The sequence below is a fragment of the Panthera pardus genome, unplaced genomic scaffold (assembly GCF_024362965.1).
Source record: "Panthera pardus isolate Hobbes unplaced genomic scaffold, ASM2436296v1 HiC_scaffold_2, whole genome shotgun sequence".
NCBI classification, from domain to species: domain Eukaryota; kingdom Metazoa; phylum Chordata; class Mammalia; order Carnivora; family Felidae; genus Panthera; species Panthera pardus.
Window position 1 is genome coordinate 19602275 of NW_026526765.1, and position 26182 is coordinate 19628456.

General features: G+C 34.1%; 1 protein-coding gene across 3 annotated transcripts in view; it reads right to left on the reverse strand.

Annotated features, from left to right (window-relative positions):
• LOC109267758 (cadherin-10) overlaps positions 1-26182 on the reverse strand; it is a 179327-nt gene that overhangs the window by 15950 nt on the left and 137195 nt on the right. For all 3 annotated transcript variants that reach the window (XR_008423673.1, XM_053906905.1, XM_019450741.2), the window contains exons 8-11: positions 24306-24442; positions 11857-11978; positions 5779-5887; positions 118-369 (exon numbers count right to left, since the gene is read on the reverse strand). Coding sequence is in view for 2 of the 3 variants with exons in the window: in XM_053906905.1 (XP_053762880.1) it covers positions 118-369; positions 5779-5887; positions 11857-11978; positions 24306-24442 (620 nt within the window). In the remaining variant the exon portion in view is untranslated. The remainder of the gene's footprint in view (positions 1-117; positions 370-5778; positions 5888-11856; positions 11979-24305; positions 24443-26182) is intronic.

Consider the following 26182-nt stretch of genomic DNA (forward strand, 5'->3'; position numbering starts at 1 on the left):
GTCTGATGCTTAAGGACTGAGCCACCCAGGCGCCCGGAAGACTTATTTTGATAACAGAATTTCTGATTTACAAATATACAATGTAGAAATAATCATATTTTCACACACGTTTCTTACCCAACAGAATAATGATGCAGAGGAGAATGGCGATGAGGGCCCCGGTGCTGAGACCCGCGGGGAGGAGCAGAGCTTCAGCGCTGCAGGACTGCATGTTGCCTTGGCTGTCACAAGCACACACTCGGATGGTCAGCGTGCCTGTGCTGCTCTGAATTGGGTAATCGTTGTCTGATATCACCACGGGCAAGAGATAGGTACTTATTTCATGTCTATTGAATCCATTTTTTCTGGTTAAAATTCTGGCAGTATTATCTAAAATAAATTTGAAAATATTAAAAATGGCTTGGGATAGTACCTTTCTCTCATCTTGATCATTGATGGTTTGACATATAAGTAAAAAGATGTTCATGTAAATTATAAAGTTACTGTCAGTTTTCCTATAAAGTGTATGCAGTGTAACTAAAAGATAAGATAGATTAGATAGCTGGAGGTATCTGATACTATGCTTATTTATTAGATTTCCAACTAATTTTCAGATAATGCTTTTAAAATGGCAAGTTTTTATGAGAAGGATTGCAAGGATGATAGCATATTGGTTTTCAGAATTTTCAGAAAACATACATATGCGTACGAAGAAAAAAAATCATAGTAAATGTTTTTTTATTTATAAATTCATGTATATTTACATACAAACACACACACACAGAGCACACACTAATCTAATTTCATGAAGAAAAATGTGAATGGGCAAATGTTAAGTGTAGTTGCGCTCTTAAAATCAACAATGTACTCCAAACCCTTCAAGAGTCCCAATATATGAACAACAGTGAGCAAGTTATTTATATTTCTGAACTTTAATTTCCCCCCATTAAAATGAATATAACATATAACCCAAAGTACTGGTGGAAGACAGCTGATGTGGGGTGCCTAACAGAGGCACAGAGAAATGTAAGGATTGAATAAACACTAGCATTCTACTACCCAGTATATTGCTGCTGAAATTTTCTTTATCTGGTAACTCAGCCAGTATCCTTAAATGGAGGTGGTACAGTTAATAAACAAAGATTTATCCTTGCCTTCTATAATCAGTATTTTTTCAATAAAATCATTACATACTTGCATGATAATTTTCTATTCCGTTTATCCAATGCACTTAGTCTTATTTAGCCGATCCCATAAGCTTGTGTAAAATGCTAACGCAGGGAAGGGAGTGAGTTAGCCAATTGCTCAAATCGTGTAGGACAGAAAAAGAACGGTGATAATTTATTGCAGGTATAGTGGTTGACTATAAAACTGTCATTTCCTAAATTATTAGTAAGAAGTTATTTCTACTACATCGGTTAACTGCATAAGCTAGGAAAGGAGATTAGCAGAATAGAAGATGTACACCTGCAAATTAAAAAAATAAAATAAAAAATGTGACCCTGATAATTTTGCAAATCTGACTTTTCTTCCAAGAAGTATTAGGATATAATTCTTCCAGTCTCAAACCTACACTAAAATTAGTATTTATAGGATATGGATATATATGTTTTTCTTTTTTTAAGTTTTTATTTAAATTTCAGTTAGTCAACATAAAGTGTAGTATTAATTTCAGGTATGCAATATAGTGCCTCAACACTTCCATACAACACTAAGTGTTCATCCCAACAAGGGCATTTCTTAATCCCATCACCTATTTCACCCCCCCCCCCCCCCATCTCTCCTCTGGCAATTATCAGTTTCTTTTCTATAGTTAAGTGTAAGTACGTATTTCTTGGTTTGTCTCTCTCTATCTCTTTTTTCCCCCTTTGTTCTTTTGTTTTGTATCTTAAATTCCACATATGAGTGACATCACATGGTATTTGTCTTTCTCTGATTGATTTATTTAGCTTAGCTCCACCCATGCAACACTTCATTCTTTTTTTTTTTGTGGCTGAGTAATATTCCATTATATATATACATACACCACTTCATCTTTATCCATTGATCAGTCAGAGGAGATTGGGCTGTTTCCATAATTTGGCTATTGTAGATAATGCTGCTATAAACACTAGGATGCATCCTTTTGAAATAGTATTTTTGTATTCTTTGGGTAAATACATAGTAGTAAAAGTTCTGTACCATGGGTACTTCTATTTTTAACTTCTTGATGAAACTCCATACTGTTTTCCAGAGTGGCTGGACCAGTTTGCATTCCCACCAATCCTGTAAGAGGGTTCCCCTTTCTCCACATCATTGCCAACACTCGTTCACGACAAAAGCCTCAACAAAGTAAGTTTAGAAAGAACATACCTGAAAATAATAAAGGCCCTATATGAAAAACCCACAATTAATATCATTCTTAACGGGGAAAAATTGAGAGCTTTTCCTCCATGGTCAGGAATGAGACAGGGATGTCCACTCTCACCATTGTTGTGTAACATAGTACTGGAAGTCCTTGGCACAGCAATCAGACAACAAAAAGAAATAAAAGCCATCCGAATCCACAAGGAAGAAGTAAAACCTTCACTATTCGTACCTGACATGATACTCCATATAGAAAACCCAAAAGACTCCACCAAAAAATTGTTAGAAGTGACACATGAAGTCAGTAAAGTCACAAGATACAAAATCAATGGACAGAAATCTGTTGTATTTCTATACACCAATAACGAAGCAGCAGAAAGAGAAATTAAAGAATCAATCCCATTCACAATAGCACCAAAATCAATAAGATACCTAGGAACAAACCTAACCAAAGAGGTGAAAGACCCATCCTCTGAAAACTATAAAACACTGATGAAAGAAATGGAAGTGAACACAAAGAAATGGAAAAACATTCCACGCTCATGGATTAGAAGAACAAATATTGTTAAAATCTCTATATTACCCAGAACGATCTACACATTTGATGCAATCCCTATCAAAATACCAACAGTATTTTCCACAGAGCTAGAAGAACAATCCTAAAATGTGTATGAAGCCACAACAGACCCTAAATAGCTAAAGCCACCTTGAAAGAAAACACCAAAGCTGGAGGCATCACAATTCCAGACTTCAACTTACATTACAAAGTTGTAGTGATAAAAACAGTATGGTACTGGCACAAAAATAGACACATATGGATCGACAGAACAAAACAGAAAACCCAGAAATGAGCCCACAACTACATGGTTAGTTAATCTTTGACAAAGCAGGAAAGAACCAGTGGGGAAAAGACCGTCTTTTCAACAAATGGTGTTGGGAAAACTGGATGACATCATGCAAAAGAATGAAACTGGACCACTTTCTTACACCAAACCCAAAAATAAATTCCAAATGGATTAAAGACTGAATGACCTAAATGTGTGATCTGAAACCACAAAAATCCTAGAAGAGAACACAGGTAGTAGTAACCTCTTTGATATCAGCCATAGCAACTTCTGACTAGACATGTCTCCTGAGGCAAAAGAAACAAAAGCAAAAATAGACTATTGGCACTTCATCAAAAGATAAAGCTCCTACACAGCGAAGGAAACAATCAACGAAACTAAAAGGCAACCTACAGAACTGGAAAATATATCTGCAAATGACATACCTGATAAGGGGTTAGTATCCACAACCTAGAAAGAACTTACAAAACTCAACACCAAAAAAACAAATAATCTAATTAAAAAATGGGCACAAGAATGGGCATTTTTTACAAAAAAGACATACATATGGCAAACAGACACATGAAAATATGCTCAATATCACTGATCATCAGAAAATAAAAATTAAAACTACAGTGAGATACTACCTCACACCTGTCAGAATGGCTAAAATCAACAACACAAAAAACAACAGGTGTTAGTGTATGGTTATATTTAGATCTTCTTGCCTTTCCCTTTTTTAACTTTTCCAAAGTTTCTAAATGTTAATTTTATCTACAATAGTTTTATTATATTGCAGAACAAAATGTCATTTTGCCCTAAACTAGCCATTCTATTCAAACCATTTTATTAAATATTCAAAAAGTCATCATATAATTATGCTTTCAATCTATGTTAGTGGAAAGTAAGGGAATCTTAACAATTAAAAGCTCCAAGTGTGTTATCACAGAAGCAAGAAATTAAATTTTAAAAACTTATACCATAAAGTTTTTTAAGCTGAACATATAGATAAACACAAGGGTATTTTCTCAAGAAGAGCAATTCCATTTCTCAATAGAATTTCTTTCAAAATGCACGATAACAAATTAGTGAATTTATGCAGGATTATATCCTATATTCCATCTGACTTTAGTGGTGTTCTATATAGTGACATGTTCAGATGTATATTTATAAGGCTTCAACGCTTGCTCTGAGTAACTCATATAAGATCAGGAACTCTCCCAAATATAGGAAGATGCCACTACTTGTGAGAACTGAATTAAGATTAGCCTAAAGGTGCTTACCTAGTAACTGTGAAATGTTGTGATAAGGTAACACTATTTCAAGTCTCTAATACTTTTCAAAATTGAGAGGTGGTTTATTGGGAGCCAGGGCTTGGTTTAACAGGAATATAAATTAAAACACGCTTAGAAAGATGAATGATGTTGCCAGTTCAGTATTAGGGATGTCCAGTCTACGTTCCATATATAGGATGCCAGATTCAGCAAATAAAATAATGGGTGTTGTTTTACTGATATGCAGATGAAAGTGGACATTTTGTGTCTTATCTGCCAACCCTAGGCTAATTTTTCCCATCACAATTATTTTAGACGTTCAGAGGGATACAAAACAGACATTTCAGAAACTCCAATTTAGTAAACAGATGTTACCAGTGGGTGCCCTCTCTTCAACTGGTTTGTGCACTTTCTACCATATCAAATATTTCAAATAAAAATTGGGTTAATGTAAAACTATCCATTATCTTCAACTTCTTTCTGATATTCTGAAAGCCACCTAGAGGTGATATAGCCATCTGCCTCTACCAGTGTAGCTACATCGTTATGAAGGTATTTCCAAATATGCCAAGGTAGTAAGGTAGTTATTACATTTATTTTAAGAATAACCATATTTACACTTACTCTAAAATATGTATGCCATTTTGGAAAGATCACCTGATATTGTTAGTTTAACATATACTTATTACGGGGCGGGGGGGGGGGGGTTAAGCTCTACACACTTTTGGACTAAGATAATTACCACATATATTTTTCAAAGAATAAAGCTGTTCAACTTTTTAAAAATAGTAACTATTTTCATATTTTTTCCTATGAAAATCTGTTTTTGCTCTTTTTGGGAATGCAAGAAATGTAATTTCAGTATTTTTGATCACAGAGACATTGTAATATTTACATATTACACAAAAGAATAGTATATCTTGTCCTTGCAACTGCTTTTGCACTTAAACCCTCACAGGCTAATATGGTTACTTCTCTTTCTTCTGACCCATATTCCATGCCTTCTTGGCTTTGGTGAATCTGTTGCTGCTAAGTATCATTGAAATTTGCACAAGGGTCTCACTGAGTCATTCATTTCTCTACCCCATGTGTCTGATTATTTCCAGCCTTTCTAATGTTTTCAAGATCCAATCTTTTCATTAGTACTCATGTAGAGATTTCTTTCAAATAATTTACTATTTTTTTTGAGATTTTGAGAAAATGAACTCTGTCAAGAAATTAATCTGATTAAATACCTTATGAAAACATTTTGTAACACAGATCAATAAATTAATACACCATACATGTTAATTGCTACTTTGGGGAAAAGTTGTAAATGTCACCTTAAATCATAATGACCGTGTTCTAAAATTTACCTTCATTATCCTGTACTGTGAAGTTGGGATTGACAGCAGCTAAACTGAAGAAAAATTTCTGTCCACCTAAAGGGTCGTCTTTGTCTACTGCGCTTATAGTCTGTATTAGCTGGAGAAAAGAAAAATGCATATTTATCAAATTATATGGGTATATGCTTAACAATATGTAATTTTTAACATCCAATTTTGTCTAAATTTAAAGGCAGTTGTTTTTTTTTCCTTGTGCATGTATCTTTGGCTTATTCCATCTTTTTTTTTTTTGTTATTACTTTAATTTTAATAGAGTCCTCGTCTCTCTACTTCCCTCCGTGCTTCTTTCTGTCCCTCCTTCTCAATTTCTCCTATATGTTATCCATTTCTTCAAAATAAAAACTGGTAATATTATATTCTTTGCATCCTTATTAATTTAGCATTTGAAATGAGTAGGTTATTTCACACATCTTTAAACATTGATCTGGAAGAGTTTATCTAATGTAGGAAAAATTCAGAAAACTATTGTGATTATGGCTTTTCTCCTTATCAAAAAAAAAGTAAAGTGAAAATTATTCAAAGAAAGTAGAGATTATATAGATAATATTATGCAAAACTTTTTAAATGAAGGACTTAAACATTATGGTCTACTTTAGCAGTAATGGCTCACTTCATCTGTACTGTAAATAATATTACATATTTTTAATTCAATATATGCATACTATGGGAAATGGTTATTTTATAAAGATCATCTCTGACTTATTTAAGGATAAGAGACAATATAAGATGCTATATGGTAACAAGAAAATGTAACACCTTATACTGTAATCAGATCAGTGCTTTGACCATATATGTTTAATATCATTAAATATATATATAACATATAGCTATGTAATATTTGCATATATACCCATTTTGTCTTTAATTTATATGTATAACATTTTATATATATTTTTGCGTATCTTAATTTGCAAGAGAGCTTCAGAAGTTAACTTGTATATTGATGTTTATATAAATGGTCAAATTTATGCTTAACTAAAAGGAATATACTTTAATAAATTGACTCATTTTAACATTGTGTCTATATTTGATCAAAATATTTGCTACTGATTTTTATTTAAAAAGAGATTTCAAATTTAAAACATTATATCAAGTAATTATGAAAAATAAATTATTTTAACTCTTCTGTATTGAATTAGTCTCTTCTAGATTACCTTATAAAAATAAAAATGTGATAAATTTTATGTACTCCCTATTTATTTACAACCTTAACCACTTCCTTCTAAATGATAAAAGAAATATAATTTGATCAAAGATAAATGTTTATTATCTAAGAATAAGCAGCCAAAAAAATAATTTAAACTTCGAATAATTTTAAAATATATTTTAAAATGAAACATAACTATTTAATGAAACTTTAGTGGTAATTTAAGATTGACTAGAAATCAAAGATTTATTGCTAATGGCTTAGCCATCCAATACACAACTAAAAATGGTACATATGTGAAGGAATTAAAGAGAAAGATGTTTATACAAGAATTAATTAATACCCTTTAAGAGGTATCAATTCAGTTATAAAAACATTTCTTGAATGACTCTTATTTGTCAGGCAGTCTAAAAGATTATACTTTTAAATAGTGATTTATAAGAATAAGTTGAGGGGAAAAATGACAAATGAAATAACATCAAGAAAGATAGTAGACTAAGTATAATTTTTATGTTTATACAAATCATTAAGATTAATATGTTGGCACACATACAGACAAAATGATAGAAACTTAAAAGTAGAGCTAAAACTTTAAAAGTAGGCCTTTTAAAATAAAAACTATAATGTTTCATAATAAATATACATTTTCAGTTATGATTAAAAATTATAATTTCAGTTTATTTTTACAAATCAAAATAATACACTACAGAGAACAAAATGGTCACATCTTTACATATAAGAAATTATAATGGTTTACACAAAAATTCCTTTTTTTAATGTTTATTCATTTATTTTGGGAGAGAGCATATACATTCATGCTCTCACATGTACCCGTGAGCAGAGGAAGGGCGCAGAGAGAGGAAGCAAGAGAGTCGCAAGTGGGCTCCATGCTCAGCTCAGAGCCCAACCATGAGATCATGATCTGAGCAGGAATCAAGAGTCAGACACTTAAACGACTGAGCCACCCAGGTCTCCTTACACAAAATTTCTTTTCTTTAATTTTTTTAGCAGTTATTTATTTATTTTGAGAGAGAGAGAGAGAGAGAGAAAGGCGGAGGGGCACAGAGAGAGAGAGGGAGAGAGAGAACACCAAGCAGGCTCCTCACTGTCCGTGCAGAGCCCAACATGGGGCTCATTCTCACGAACTGTGAGATCAAGACATGGGCTGATACCAAGAGTTGGACACTTAACTGACTAAGCCACCCATGCGCCCCTTATGCAAAAATTCTTAATTAAAATATGTTGTTTGAATAAAACATGATAGCATCATTGATTTTAAAATTAGTGATTCACTGGTATATTTTCTTTAAATGTTATAAAGAAAGTAACCAACCCCTATGCTGTTCAAGAATCAACTGTATTTTGTTTTGGTATATGTGTGCTTATTTGTTTTGGCATATGTACCATATACATATGGGCATATATATATATATATATATACACACATACACATACATATTATATATTATGATATATATTATAATATATATACATAATATATATTATAATATAATAATATTTATAATATATATACATAATATATATTATAATATAATAATATTTATAATATATATACATAATATATATTATAATATAATAATATATATAATATATTATAATATATATACATAATATATATTATATATCATAAAATATAATATACATATCATATACATATCATATATGTACATTATATGCATATAATATATAAATATAATATATAATATATTAAATAATACAATATAAATATAAATATATTATATTATATAATATATACTATGTATATATATATTATACATTTGAGTTGATTTGCAATAGAAATCATAAGTTGGCAACAAGAAGGAGATATCCCCTATCTCTCTGTATAAGTACTCACTATTTTATTCCTGCTAGAGACAAATTCATTTTTGAATTTGACAAATTCATTTTAGATCACTTCCAACACAATAGGTTGCCACATTATGGAAAACAAAAACAAAAACACTGGTGTTGTGTAGTATTCATTTTCAGCATATGAAGAACAGACACTGATAAGTCATTTACATTGTATCTCTTGAGCTGTAACATAATTGGTTTGTATTTTTACTAGGCTATTCTAAAACAATCTCAATTCAGCAAGAAGGTATTTCAGTGATCATTAGCATTGCCAGTGGTTAGAGTAGTAGTTTCCATTGATGCAAAAATTACCTTTGTTCTGGTAAAAAGTACCCTTTTCAGTAGCTGGTAAGTAACTAAACACTGTGCCATGGAGATATGTAGTGGGATATTTGGGGTTTGATAAAAGCCTGGAGCTCAGATACTATCTGTGGGTGAATACAAGTAGCACTCCTCCCTGGGGAGACTCTGGGAAATCTGTGAGACAGAAATTGTATTCCCTTCCCATAACGATTAAAATTATTAAAATATATTTTATTGACTGAAAATCAATGAGAAATGAAACAGCCGGTCTTCTTTCCTCTCCTTTCCCAAGAGACTCTTTCTGTGATGGAAAAGATGAAGACTCAAGTAGCCTAGTTCAGGCACAAGAAGGAACTGTTAATGCTACATCAATTGTAAGCTCCATCTTTTCCAAGGGGGAAAGTCTCCTACCCTTAGATCAGGGAATAAGCAGAAAAGGAGGAGGAGATGGTAGTTAACTTTATCTCTGTCTTCTCGTTTTGTCCACGCATCAAATAAATGGAATCATTTCCAATACTGCTGTTCAAAGTGCTACTTTTATTCGGCACTTAATTCAGAGAATTAGTTTGTTTGAAATACTCTATAAACAACTAAAGCACACCCAGAAGTCCTGAGAAGCTCCTACTTCCCAGAAGGAAGGAAGGCAGAGTTAACAAATAAATTTCAAGGAAGTTTCAGTGAAGGACTTTTCCAAACCTTAGTTTTACCTCCTAGGATGCTGTAACCTAGAATTGCATCATTGAGTACATAAGTATTTGGTTTAAGAAACATTTTTCAGCCTGTGAGACCAAAATGATATTTAACAAACTGATCTTATTAAAAATAACTACTATGGGGACACTTGGGTGGCTCAGTTGGTTAAGCCTCTGACTCTTGATTTCTGCTTAGGTTGTGATCTCATGGTTCATGGGTTTAAGTCGCACATCTGACTCCTTGCTGACAGTGTGGAGTGTGCTTGGGATTCTCTTCTCTCTCTTGCTCTCTGCCCCTTCCCTGCTCATACTCTCTCTCATTCTCTCTCTCTCAAAACAAATTAATAAACATTAAAAATAATAACTACTATGGGAAGTTATTGCACATTCAGATAATTAGACAAAAATTATTAATCATGTTATTCCTATCAAGTTGGTCAAAATAGGTTACTTTTTAAATTAAAATTTTCTTCTATTTTATTATTTTCCTTCAATACGCCAAGTGGTTTTTAAAGTTCAAAAAATATAAAGTTACTAAACCAGATATATTTTTTTAAAAAGAGGCATAAAGAAAAAAAACATAATCCCTTATTTTGTATATTTTGAATACATTTGGAAATCAGTATTTAAAATGATTCAAATGCTCTGAAAAGATATCTCTTGAAAATCAAATAGAATAACCATAGAGAAAGCAATGCATAAGGCAGTTGCAAAGTGGGTAATTTATCTCTTTAGAGAAAAGCCTTCAACTTATATCATGCTGAGCCTGCCAAGCAGAGGACTATTTGGAATAGTATTTTCAGGGCAAACACTGTTTCATTAAGAAGTAGGTCGGAAGTAGCTTTGTCATTTAAATATTCCAAATTAAACATTTCCATAACATTTTCAAATAAAAAATGAATCCAATTGCAGCAATTTTGCCATTTCAAACAATAGACAGGCTATTGAATTCCTGTTAGAATCTTCAGAAGGAAGAATTTGTGTTATTCCACAATGTAATTTGCATAAAAATGTAACAATGACATTGATGTTTATAAAGAGCATCAAATGATGTCAAAACATAATGCAGTTTTGGGATGGGTCCTCTTCCTTTAATAAAACACATTTGATTCCCAATTATTATTTATAACATGCAGCTTCCTTCTGTGAAGATAGCACTCAAACCAATTAAGAGCATTTCTTTCAGCCATATACACTGGAGTTTTGCAAACAACAAAATGAGTCCACTGAGGAAAAGACTTAAAGAGTTATAAACAAAGCTGATGTATAAAGAATGTTTTAAAGGACAAAAACTAAGTCATTAAGCACTCTAAGTGTTGCTATAATGATGAAATACAAGTATAAATCTAAGGAGTGAATCCTACAGTCTGCTTTCAAATCATTTGCATTCATTGGAATATTGATGCACTGTCTAGCTGATCCCATGTATCTGTCTCTGTGTTTTTTCTAACTTCCATCTCCCATTTCTCTAGCAGTTACAGTATTCATCTAAAGAAAGAGCAGTTTTTTTTTCTCCCTGTTTTTGTGCTTGAAAGTTTAACAAGTGAAAGTTATTTCTTCTTACACCTTAACTGTTGTGGCAACAATAATGTCTTATATTTTCTTTTTAACTGCACAAAAGAAATATGAAACTCACTATATTGTCATTCAGACAATTTTTTAATTCTAAAAACATCAGCTTTTTTTTTTGAGAGAGAGAGAGAGAGAGAGGTGAAGCATAACCAGGGGAGAGGCACAAGGAGAGGGAGAGCGAATCTTGAGCAGCATCCATGTCCAGAACAGAGCCCAATGAGGGACTTGATCTCATGACCATGAGATCATGACCTGAGCAGAAATTAAGAGTCAGACATTTAACTGACTGAGCCATCCAGGCACCGGGCACCCCAACATCAACCTTTAAAAAAATTATATTGCTGGTACTTATATGATTGTTTTTATCTCTGTTTACTCATTCTTCTTAAGATTAGGAAAAGAAAATATTTAAGAAGCCACTAAAATATTCCAAAGCTTTTAAGTCCTATGGTTGCTCACCTGCCCTGGTCTGGCGTTTTCACACACAAAAGTGTCATAGAACACTGCAAATTGTGGGGCATTGTCATTAACATCCAAAATTCTGACAAAAACAGCCACACGAGTCATCTCTTTGGGATTGTCTAGAAAAGGGAAAGGAAAAATTTGTTTAGGAAGACACATTTGTGCACCAGATTTAATTTATACAGGCATCTTGTGGATATTAAGTGCTCACATAAAAATAAGCATCGTGTTCACTTTACTAACATAATGAGCAAATGCAATAAAGAAAATCACTACAGAGCCTAATTAAGTAGTCATAAATTCAGTTATTATTGGCCTCAAGAGTACTACTATTATTTTGGAAAATCTTTTCAAAAGCAAAATCCAGTGTAAATGAGTTCATATTGTATTTGTGTCCTGACTGTCCAAAATATGTAAAATAAGAACAAATAGTTATTAAATCTTTATCATACAGTATTATATTAAGCTTCAGCAAGTTTTTGGTTGAAGAAATAATTTTAAATAAATTATTAACTAGCCCATAGTCATAAGCTCGTAATGAGTAGTTTTTATATTACAACTTACCCTCCTGACTACTTTAATCACTAAAATGTATTCCAATAGCGACTCTCAATTCTTCTTTTGGAAATTTTAATATACAGCTACTAATTTTACAAGTTGGATGGAAATTTACAGTAAAATATAAGCATTTGAATTTTTCATTAATTGTTACTGGTACAACTTCAACAATCCAGGCTGAATTTTGTAAAATAAAGTTAGTTTGGTAGTAATATATAGTAGAATAATAATGTTTTGTTTTTTTTCCTACAAATTTAAAAATCAACAGCATCAAAGTTTTCACATAAAAATATGCATTAAAATTGTCTTAATTTGTAAGTGGAATTTTAAAATATTAATGTCTATTTACAGACATGAGGTAACAACGTAGCATGGAGTAACAATCTTGTATTAATCATAATTCCATTATCTCAACAATGGGATTTTCTAGGAATGTGTACTGATATCTAAGAGTGATTTGACATCTTAAATTCAGGTTCTATTTATCAACCTTTGTGATGTCAAAATCTTAGTCTTTGGATATAGTTGAACTTCTATGTGGACTTCAGCAAAGTCAAACTGAAGATCAGTATAAAAGAACAAAGGAAGTAAATAGCTAAAAACAAAGGAAAGCAGGGGTCTAAGAAAGATAGTGGAGGAGGATGGAAACGCTCAGCTTGTCATGTCCCTGAAATGCACCTAGATCAGCACCAAACCATTTTGCACACCTAGGAAATTGATATGAGGATTAACACCACAATCTGCATAACCTGAGCCACAGAATTCAGCAGAATTCAGAATTCAGGAATGTGGAGAGGTGAAGTGGGAGAGAGAGAAGCCACAGAGGGTAGGGAGCTGTTTTTTTTTTTTTTTTTTTTCAGATAGAGGATAAAGGGGGAGAGTGCAGTAAATCGGGATCATGCAAGAAAAGCACTCCCCCAAAAGTTGCTGGAGAGAGAGAGAAAGAAAGAGTGAAAACACTCACAGGGGACTGAACAAGAATTCTGTTCCCCAAAACCATTGACAGGGAGAAAGGAAAGGATTTCAACACCATTAGGATTATATAAACAGTGGAGCACAGAGTCTGAAATTCTGGTGCTTAGTGCCTGTTGGTGCTCTGGGGAGGAAGTAGTGACAATACCCAGGAGCAGGCAGCGAGGTCTGAGGGGTTCATGTGCCACGGGGGAGAAGCGTCACTGTGTAATTACACAATCATTTTCTGGGGCAAGCAGGCACCCGGTTGTTGCTCAGCAAGACCCTTTCCCAGAGAGTTGGCATGGGCCCAAGTCACAGGGGTCTCTGCAGAGAGGGGTTTTGAAACACAGCCCCACCTGAGATAAAACTCTGAAGGGAGGTGCTGCCTGGCAGGCTGAGGCTTGGACATGGACAGGGTAGAGGCAAGGAGTGGAAGGAGCCCTGAGACAAAGGAGGGGCTTCATGAGAGCATGAAGTTCCTATGCCACAGACTAGGAAGCTGGGTGAGGCCATTTCCACCTCTCCTGCACATGCATACGCATGCGCATCCAACCCAGTAAACTAAGTAGCTCCACATAGTGGAGAATGGAGCCATTACACCAAGCCCCAAACAAATGCATCCTCCAAGCACATCCCCTAGACAACCAGCACAAGTCTCTCTGCTTGCTTCGTGTATGGACTATATAGAGTGCTTCATAGCTCAAGTTCTAGGGGACACTGAGTGTTAACTTCATTTGGGTTTCATTCTGTTTGCTGGTTCATTTATTTATTCGTTGTTGTTTTGTTTTTCTTTTGTTGTTTTTTTTGCTTCTGTCTTTCTTGAAATTGTGTTTTTTTTCTTTTCTTTTTCTTCGTTACAGAAAGACACAAAATTATTTTTATTTTCTCTTTTGCAAGAATATTTTTTTATTATTTTCATTATTTTTACTATTTTTTGTAGTTTTAAAATTCCATTTTATTATTTATTTCATTTTGTTATATTTTATTATACAAATATTGTTTAATCTTTAAAACTTTTCTTAATTTTTTTTTCTTTTCTATCTTTTCTCTACTTTTTTCTCTATTCTACCAAGCTTCTTTCAACAAGCAGACCAAAACACATCTATGATCTAGTTACCTTTATTTAATTTTTCTGTTTTGTTTATAATTTTTTTAATTTAAAATTTTTATTTTATTAATTCTTTTTCTTCCTCCATAATGACAAAACGAAGGAATTCACCCCAAGAGAAAGAACAGAAAGGAATGACAGCCAGGGGCTTAAGAAACACAGATATAAGCAAAATGTGTGAACTAGAATTTAGAACCATGATAGTAAGAATACTAGCTAGGGTTGAAAAAAAACATAGTTTCCCTTTCTGCAGAGATAAAAGAAGTAACTAGTCAGGACAAAATTAAAATACTATATCCAACATGCAATCTTGAGTTGATGCCATGATGATAAGAATGGACGAAGCAGAGCAGTGAATCAGACGCATAGACGATAAAATTATGGAGAATAATGAAGCAGAAACAAAAAGAGGGAAACAAAGTCAAAAGAGCACAATACAAGACTTAGAGAACTCTGTGACGCATTAAAAAGGAATAATATACAAATCTTAGGAGTCCTAGAAGATGAAGAGAGAGAAAAAAGGACAGAAGGCTTATGTGAGAAAATTATAGCAGAAAAAGTTCCTAATCTTGGGAAGGACACAGACATCAAAATCCAAGAAGCACCAAGAATTACCATTAGATTAAACAAAAACTGACCATCAGCAAGGCATATCATAGTCAAATTCACAAAATGTGCAAACAAAGAAAGAATTATGAAAGCAGCAAGGGAACAAAATCCTTTAATGTATAAGGGAAGACACATCAGGGTTGCAGCAGATCTATCCACAGAAACTTAGCAAGCCAGAAAGGGGGGGCAGGATATATCCAACGTGCTAAATCTGAAAAATATGCAGCCAAGAATTCTTTATCCACTAAGGCTGTCATTCAAAATAGAAGAAGAGATAAAGAGTTTCCCAGACAAACAAAAACTAAGAGTTCATGACTACTAAACCAGCCCTGCAAGAAATTTTAAGGGTGACTCTCTGAGAGAAGAGATGAAACAAAACAAAAAAAGATCAAAAGCAACAAAGACTATAAAGGACCAGAGAACATCACCAGAAACTCCAATTACAGGCAACATAATGGCACTAAGTTCATATCTTTCAGTAGCCACTCTAAATGTCAATGGGCTAACAGCTTCAATCAAAAAACACAGGGTATCAGAATGGATGAGAAAGCAAGACCAACCTATATGCTGCTTACAAGAGACGTATTATAGACCTAAAGACACCTGAAGATTGTAGGTAAGGGGAAGGAGAATCATCTCTCATGCCAATGGTCACCAAAAGAAAGCTTGAGTAGCCATACTTATTTATGGAAAACAAATTAGCTTTTAAAATACTGTAACAAGAGATAAAGAAGGGCATTATATCATAATTAAGGGATCTATCTACCAAGATCTTACAATTGTAAACATTTATGCCCCCAACGTGGAAAATATATAAATCAATTAATCACAAACATACAGAAATTCATTGATAATAATACCATAATAGTAGGGGACTTCAACACCCCACTTGCAGCAATGGACAAATCATGTAAACAGAAAATCAACAAGGAAACAATGACTTTGAATGACACAGTGGACCAGATGGCCTTAACAGATATATTCAGAACATTTCATACCAAAGCAGCAGAATACACATTCTTCTTGAGTACACATGGAACATTCTCCAGAATAGATCACACACTGGTACACAAATCAGCCCTCAACAAGTATGAAAATATCGAGATCATATGGTGCATATTTTCAGACCACAATGCTATAAAAGTCGAAATCAACACAAGAAAAAAATCTGGAAAGACAACAAATACTTGGAGACTAAAGAACATTCTACTAAAGAATAAATGGGTTAACCAAGAAGTTAAAGAGGAAATTAAAAAGTACACGAAAACCAATGAAAATGAAAACACAACAGCCCTAAACCTCTGGGATGCACGAAAGGTGTTCATAAGAGGGAAGTATATAGCAATCCAGGCCTTCCTAAAGAAATAAGAAAGGTCTCAGATACACAACCTAATCTTATACCTAAAAGAACTGGAAAAAGAACAGCAAATAAAGCCCAAAACCAGCATAAAAAGGGAAAAAATAAAGATTAGAGCAGACATCAATGATATTGAAATTAAAAACAAAAACAAAAAACAAAAACAAAACAGTAGAACAGATCAATGAAACCAGGAGCTTGTTCTTTGAAAGAATTAACAAAATTAATAAACCCCTAGCCAGTTTGATCAAAAAGTAAAAGGACCCAAATCAATAAAATCATTAATGAAAGAGGAGAGATCACAACCAACATTGCAGAAATACAAACAATAATAAAAGAATATTATGAGCAATTATATGAGAACAAATTGGGCAATCTAGAAGAAATGGACAAATTCCTAAAAACATACAAACTACCAAAAATGAAACAGGAAGAAATAGAAAATTTGAACAGACCTATAACCAGTAAAGAAATTGAATCAGTAATCAAAAATCTCCCAGAATCAAGAGTCCAAGGCTGGATAGCTCTCCAGGGGAATTCTACCAAACATTTAAAAAAGACTTAACACCTATTTTTTGAAGCTGTTCCAAAAAATAGAAATGGAAAGAAAACTTCCAAAAAATTCTATGAGGCCAGCATTACCTTGATACCAAAACCAGACAAAGACCCCACTGAAAAGAACTACAGGCCAATTTCCTTTATTAACATGGATGCAAAACAACAAGATACTAGCAAACTGGATCCAACAATACATTAAAAGGATTATTTACCACGATCAAGTGGGATTTATTCCTGGGATGCAGGGCTGGTTCAATATCTGCAAGTCAACAAATGTCATACATCACATTAATAAAAGAAAGGATAAGAACCACATGATCTTATCAACAGATGCAGAGAAAGCATTTGACAAAATACAGCATCTTTTTTTGATAAAAATCATCAAGAAAGTAGGGATAGAAAGATCACAACTCAATATCACAAAAGCCATATACAAAAGACCCACTGCTAATATCATCCTCAATGGGGAAAAACTGAGAGCTTTCCCCATAAGTCCAGGAACACAACAAGGATATCCACTCTCACCTCTGTTATTCAACATAGTGTTGGAAGTCCTCACCTCAGCAATCAGACAACACAAAGCAATAAAAGGCATCCAAACTGGCAAGAAAGAAGTCAAATTTTCACTCTTTGCAGATGACATGATACTCTATGTGAAAAACTCAAAAGACTCTACCAAAAAACTGCTAGAACTGATCCATGAATTCAGCAAAGTCACAGGCTATAAAATCAACGTATAGACATCAGTTGAATTCTATTCACCAACAATATAGCAGCAGAAAGAGAAATCAAAGAATCGATCCCATTTACAATTACACCCAAAACCATAAAATACCTAGGAATAAAACTAACCAAGAGGTGAAAAATCTATACACTGACACTATACTGAAAATTATAGAAAGTTTATGAAAGAAATTGAAGAAGACACACAAAAAAATGGAAAAACATTCCATGCTCATGGATTGGAAGAACAAATATTGTTAAAATGCCAATACTACCAAAAGCAAACTACATATTCAATGAAATCCCTATCAAAATAACACCAACATTCTTCAAAGAGCTAGAACTATCTTAAAATTTGTATGGCAATAGAAAAGACCCTGAATAGCCAAAATAATGCAAACAAAAAAAACCACAAACAAACAAAAAACAAAAACCAAAACCAAAACAAAACAAAACAAAACAAAACAAAGCTGGAGGCATCACAATTCTGGAATTCAAGCTATATTACAAAGCAATATTCATCCAGACAATAGGGTACTGGCACAAAAACAGATACACCAATCAATGGAACATAATAGAGAACCCAGAAATGGACCCACAAATATATGGCCAATTAATGAAAGAATATCCAATGGAAAAAAGACTGTCTCTTCAGCAAATGGTGTTGGGAAAACTGGATGGAAACATGTAGAAAAATGAACCTGGACCAATTTCTTTAACCATACACAGAAATAAACTCAAAATGGATGAAAGACCTAAACATAAGACAGGAAGCCATTAACATCCTAAAGGAGAAAACAGGCAACAACCTTTTTGACCTTGGCTGCAGGAACTTCTTATTGGATATCTTCAGAGGCAAAGGAAACAAAAGCAAAAATGAACTATTGGACCTCATCAAGATAAAAAACTTCTGCATAGCAAATGAAACAATCAGCAAAACTAAAAGGCAACTGACAGGATGGGAGAAGATATTTGCAAATGACATACCAAATAGAGGGTTAGTGTCCAAAATCTTTAACGAACTTATAAAACTGAAAAACCCAAAAACAAATAATCCAGTGAAGAAATGGGTAAAAGGCATGAATAGATACTTTTCCAAAGAAAAAAACATCCAGATGGCTAACAGACACATGAAAAAAAATGCTCAACATCACTGAACATCAGTGAAATACAAACCAAAACCACAATGAGATACCACCTCACACCTGTCAGAATGGCTAACATTAACAACTCAGGCAACAACAGATGTTGGCAAGGATGCAGAGAAAGAGGATCTCTTGTGTACTGCTGGTGGGAATGCAAGCTGGTGCAGCCACTCTGGAAAACAGTATGGAGGTTCCTCAAAAAACCAAAAATAGAACTACCCTATGACTCAGCAATTGCACTACTAGGCATCTATCCAAGGGATACAGGTGTGCCGTTTCGAAGGGGCACACAGCCCAATGTTTATAGCAGCAATATCGACAATAGCCAAAGTATGAAAAACTCCCAAATGTCAATCGACTGATGAATGAATAAAGAGATGGTATATGTAAACAATGGAATATTACTCACCCATCAAAAAGAATGGAATGTTACCATTTGTAACAACGTGAATGAAACTAGGGTGTATTATGCTTAGCAAAATAAGTCAGAGAAAGACAAATATCATATGACTTTACTCATATGTGGAATTTAAGATACAAACCAGATGAAATAAGGGAAAAGAAGCAAAATACTATAAAAACAGAAAGACAAACCGTAAGAGACTCTTAAATACAGAGAACAAACTGAGGGTTGATGGCAGGGTGTTGGGTGGGGGATGGGCTAAATGGGTGATGTGCATTAAGGAGGATGCTTGTTGGGATGAGTACTGGTGTTACATGTAAGTGATGCATCGCTAAATTCTATTCTGAAATCATTATTACACTGTATGTTAATTAACTTCGATGTAAATTTAAAACTAATAGTAATGATAATAATAAGAATAATAAATAACAAATAAAAACAAAGCAAAACAAAAATAACATATGAGGTGAGGGACAATAGCGATGTTATTAAATGGCCTTTTACCCACAGGGTTTATGGATAGTATTATTTACCTTTGTGAAATTCATCTGACTTTCTATTTATCTCAATGATTTTCAAATACAAGAGTAAAAATTATTGTCATATCCAGATAGGGTGTATATTACTATTCAAAAGAATTTATTTCTTCCCCTTTCTCTCCATGTAATTATGATGTTACTAAAATAATGAAATCAGCACTTTTAAAAATAATGCTTAAGAACTGATTACTCAGCAGGAACGTTTACAAGATTAAAGTCATATGAAGGAAGCAAACAGAGTTCTAAATCTATTTGAAGTGTGTTTATCTGCCTTCCTTTTCTTGAGGGAAATTTAAAAGGCATCCTCTCTTTAACACTCTTTTCCAGTCTTACACTTTTTAAACCATATATATTCCATTCTCAGGTTCTGATCTCATATTTACTAATGTATTGCTACCTACTGTTCACTTCTTGTGTGTCAGGTGGTTATAGAGTTCAGACCCTGGGAACACAGCTGCTTTGAATCCCAGATTCACCACTTACTCACTGTGTGACTTTGGCCAATTTACTCCATCTCTTTAATGCCTCAATTTACTCAGTATAAATCAAAATAGAACTTCTAATCTATGGAGTTAATGCATGAAAACTATCCAAAAAAAAAAAAAAGGATTACTTTGTTGGTTAATTGCTCAATACATGTTGATTATTATTATCAAGATCATCTTTATTATCACCATCATACCTTTTTCATTTTCTTACATTTCTTGAGAGCTTATGCTATGTTACTCCACACAAAGCACTCACACAATAAAAATGTGTTAACTAGTTTTCCCACAGTTCATACAGGTCTGAAGAGGACCATGTGTGGGGAGAAGTGGAGAGAGGAGATAAAAAAGAACAGTCCATTCCACTCTTTTCCTACCTCCCTTAGTCCTAAACAATTTGCAAATAGCCAGAGTTCACCTACAAAGTGTTCACTTGCAAATAATCCTCAATCTACCTAGAGTTATTTGTTGCTATGAGGAGTAGTGGGAAGGGATGATTCTTCCATATTTTCTAGTATATTCTTTTTCATATACTTAAATAGTAGACATAAGCAAAATATTTTCTTTCAATATAGAGTCCTGACATAAAAATAACTCTTGCTGGTAGCAATTCACTTTCTAACTATCCTGCAGAAGCCAAGAGAGACAGAAAAGTTTCAGATCTAAACAACTGCATTGTTAGTCCTTTGCCTGACACCATATGAAGATTCTCCAGCTTCTTTACAAACAATTCCAGTCTCTTCAAATCAAAAGCTAAATCCACAGGGATAAATGTGCTTATAAAGCATCAGGCCCAGAGTCACCTATTCAAACAACAGTGCTTACACTAATCTTTTTACAGATAGATGTTGCAGCTTATGTACAAATAAAAACATAAAGCATTCCAAGAGTCATCATACAGAATGGTAGCTGGCATATGTTTACCACCTGGGTCTCTCTCTGAGTCATCCAGGCGCACTCCACTGTAGCAACAATGTATCAGCAATAAAGGATCTTAAAATGTGAGAGCATTCCTATGTATTCAACAGGCTTTTCCATACCCAAGAAAAGGAAAGCTTAGATTGTTATCTAGAAATCCGAGGCTTTAGAAAGATGTATCTTTTCTACCTGCTTAGGGCAAGAATTTCCACTGTCAAGGAACCACGTATAGAAAATGGAGTTCTTTGCTCATGAACTTCACTCTCCTGTTCTCAGAAGGTATCGCGATGATTATAGCCAAATTTTCAGATGTGGGCAGAGGAACTCATTAGTGTCTACAACAGATTTCTACAATCCAAGTGTGACCTTAATTTTAGGGTTTTTATTCTCCAAATGGCGTTTAAAAATGTTTTTTGAAGAAGAAAAAGGGAAGTTTTTTCACGGTATAGCGCACTAAATAATTACCTGGAGCAGTGCTTGCCATATGATGTGCTACACTGCTGTGGGATGTAGAATTAAACTGTTAGAGGCAGGGCCTGAAATCGCATTGGTAAGAAGTCCATTTAGACATCATTCTGTCCTGCTTAGGGCTTGGTGTAATGCACACTTACCACAAACCCAGTGCTTAAAATCTAGGAAAAACAATTTCCTATATATGCTGTTTCCCTCTCTCCCTTATTCCTTTAATAGCCAGAACAGCATAATGGGCCCCTGACTGCTTGTGGCTTGGCAGGTAGGCATTTCCAGCAGCTACTCCATAAATTGATTTCACTTAAGGGCAAAAAATAGGCTTAGTTCTTAAAAAGAAGAACATAATTGGCTTTGCTTTTTACAGAATCGTAATTATTTCAACTAGCTTTAGAAGTTAAATTTCTCAAAGTATCTGAAATGGAAAATGCAATTCCTAACTCGTTAGGCTTGAATTAGGATCTTGAGTCAAGGAGAGAGCACAAACAATCATGATTCTGGAATGATCAGATTGGACCCTGTCAGACACATGACAACATGGTAATATGGAGATAGGTAATGGAAGTAAAAGCTTTCCTGAACATAAAAACTAAAAAAAAAAAAAAAAAAAAAAAAAAAAAAAAAAAAATATTCGGTTAGCCTTAAAAGGCACAGCCATTTATATCACAATACAGAAAAAACTGGGTCATTTGGATGGTGGAGTTAATCTGTATTTCAGAGCCAGATTTAAGGACAAAGCTAAGTCTACTATTTTATCTTGATTGAATTCATTGTTAATGATCTGTCCAGCCTAGTTCCGTCCTTCTGAGACTTTTGCCAATTTGGCCCCAAGGCTCTGCCTTCCAAATCCTGGAATGGTGGCTTCAAATAACTTCACTGTGATATGTGTTTGTGGATTCAGCCTGGTATTTCAGATTTGGAATTTATAGGCTTAGTTTTTCCCCATGATTCAGTAACTAATTAATGCTTCTTTTTAAAACAGTTAAAGAGTTGCTTTATCCATGTAAATCACATTACAGGAATTAGAAACCACGAATAAGTTTGCTTGAGTGGACAAACCTGGCTTCATATGCAATTGTACAGGGCCTTACTCAAGAAGGGCCCCACACTTATTTTAAGGCTCTGTTGTTGCCATGTTAAACATCTTAATCATTTTTTAAAAATTTTTTTTAACGTTTATTTATTTTTGAGACAGAGAGAGACAGAGCATGAACGGGGGAGGAGCAGAGAGAGAGGGAGACACAGAATCTGAAACAGGCTCCAGGCTCTGAGCCATCAGCACAGAGCCCGACTCGGGGCTGGAACTCACGGACCGTGAGATTGTGACCTGAGCCGAAGTCGGACGCTTAACCGACTGAGCCACCCAGGCGCCCCTCCTAATTATTTTTAACAACAGATCTGACACTTTTATTTTATAATGGGCTCTGAAAATTGTGTAGCAAGTCATTTGAATGGGCAAGAACCTTTGCAATTAGATACAGATATGATTTTGAATCCTGGCTCTCCCTGTTATTACTGGGATGAAATTTTGTAAATTAGGTATAGAATTAAATACTGGATCTAGAAACAGAATGACTAGTTTTAAATCTTAGTTTTACTACTTCTGGTATTAGGACTTTGGCAAGTTTCCAAAACCCTTGAAGCCTTAGTTCCTTCTCTGATACATAAAGTCAATAAAAATATGAGTAGGAGAAAATTAATATAAAATTTTTAGAATAATACCTGGCACAGAGTGCTTAATGTTAGCTATTATTATCAATATCTTGGTCTCCTCATCTGTAAGAAGGAAGTAATAATAATACCTACCTACATGTATGTTGTTAAATGATACACACCTGGGGTGCCTGGGTGGCTAAGTTGGTTAAGCTTCCGACTTTGGCTCAGGTCATGATCTCACGATTCATGGGTTCAAGTTCCATTTCAGGCTCTGTGCTGATGGTTCAGAGCCTGGAGCCTACTTCGGATTCTGTGCCTCCCTCTCTCTCTGCCCCTCCCCTGCTCATGCTCTCTCTTTCTCTCTCTCTCTGTCTCAAAAATAACTAAACACTGAAAAAAATTTTTTTAAATGGTACACACCCAATGTTTAGCATCGATTTTAATTTACAGTGTCCATGCAATAAATTTTTAATGCATTTATTTCTCCCCCAAAGAGGATATATTTGGTGTCCAATTCTAGATAATTTTTATTAGTCAATATTAAATGTTGATTTGGGATACCTGTAGCGATGCCTCAGTATATATATATAAATTATCGAAAAGAATTAAAGGTGTTAAGAAGCCTTTTAAAAATAGACTAAAATTACAATTCATGCATATAATGAGAGGGAATTATTTTTTCGATGTTTATTTATTTTTGAGAGAGAGAGAGAGAGAGAAAGAGAGAATTAGTGGGGGAGGGGTAGAGAGAGAGGGAGACACAGAATCTGAAGCAGACTCCAGGCTCCAAGCTGTCAGCACAGAGCTGGATGTGGGGCTCAAACCCACAAACTGTGAGATCATGACCTGAGCTGAAGTCGGACGCTTAACCAACTGAGCCACCCAGCCTCAGAAGGAATTATTTTTAAAATAAAATAAAACCTAAAACTATATGTTAAATATTATATACACAAATGTCATCTTACTGATTTCAGCAGCTATAACAGTTAGATTGTGCCATTGAGATAGTTCACGGTCAAGTGGCTTTGAAGTATAAAGGGATCCATTTCCAGAATGTATGTTAAAGATCCTGTCAAGGTCAGTATGGCGATCCAAGGAAAATCTGAACAAAAAAAGCAAAGAAAAATACATGGCAGTATTATCGGTTTGTAGGAGAAAATGTTGTAATGCGAACACACAGTAACATAAGTTCATACAAGTACATAGTACTGATGTAGAACAAAGACTGTTTCATTGATTTATCTCACATACACCTGTGTGCATTGGTGCGTGCGCACACACACACACACACACACACACACACACACCCATCTCCACCTCCCTCTTCTTCCGGAGGCAGGAGCTGCCACTTTGTTCCACATTCAAACGCTGGTCTTCTGAATATTTGTGTTATTAAATCACTACCTATTGCCATATTCAACGGAACGTGAAGTACTTTTTCTACAAGATAGTTGGGATTATAGGTGGTTACAATACCAGTTGACTTTAGCCAGAAGCTGCGAATTCTGTTAGGGAATTACCATAAGGATCTAATGCAAAAACAAAAAAGAAAGAGAAAGAAAGAAAGAAAGAAAGAAAGAAAGAAAGAAAGAAAGAAAGAAAGAAAGAAAGAAAGAAAAAACATTCCCAGAAGCATAGTCTTTTTCTTAGTGATGAAATTGGAGACAATATTATTTTCATTAAAAGAGTAGGTTATCATAACACCTGGGTGGCTCAGTTGGTTAAGCATCTGACTTCAGCTCAGGTCATGATCTTGTGGTTTATGGGTTTGAGCCCCGTATCAGGCTCTGTGCTGACAGCTCAGAGCCTGGAGCCTGCTTTGGATTCTGTGTCTCCCTCTTTCTCTGCCCCTCCCCCACTCATGCTCTGTCTCTTTCCCTCTCAAAAATAAATAAACATTAAAAAAATTTTAAAAATAATAGATTACCAATTTAGGATGATATTCAGTAACTTCATGGTATGATACCCATGAAGCTTGAGCTTGTTAACCACATGTATCATTAAAAAAATGCATATATTTTGACAAGAGGTGTTTAAAAAAACAGAAAATTTTGGGAAAGGAGTTTTCACACATTTGTACCAAATAAAGTCTTAGTATATGTATAAAAAACCAACTATGCTGCAAATTGATTAAAGGCATTGTGTTGGGATTCATTCTAAAGCCTACTGCCAGGTTTATCAATCAGGTTGATATAGTTGGCATAAATCCCATTATTTGGGGGATTGTCAGGCAAGATTTAAGCTAGCTATACCCCTCATTGGTTCCTGCCGGTTCACAATGCTAGTGGCTTACACATGCTTTATAGTGCCTGAGTTAGCCAGCATAATCCTCAAGTTATATTTAATGCTCCGTGTTAAAAAAACAAAGCAAAATAAAGGTAACAAGTCCTAAAGTAACATTCAGTTTTGGCATTTCTTTTCCTAAGCCACAGCTGTCATTTATTTTAATATTTTTATGAAACATTATTTTTAAGTGGTGTTTTGTGAGTGATAATACAAAATGATTTTTAAAGTGCCATAAAACTATTTTCTCTTTTGATGTTCCAAACTTGTATAATATTTCCAAAAATCCATTTAAATTTATAATCCTTATGCTGGGTTTTGAATAAACTGCATTAGAGGAATGACATATCTTGTCAATACAGCTAATGTGATTTTACTTTTGAGGATTGCTTACTTTAGATTTTTATCTTAAATCAGTTCTAAATGGAACAGGACAATAATTAACAAATCTCCTCAATAAGCTCTAGCCCTCTCTATTATCAAAATGTGAATTCAGTTTTGCATGCAAACAACATGTCTTCCCAGTCACACATTAATTTGTAAAACACTGAATCTCTAT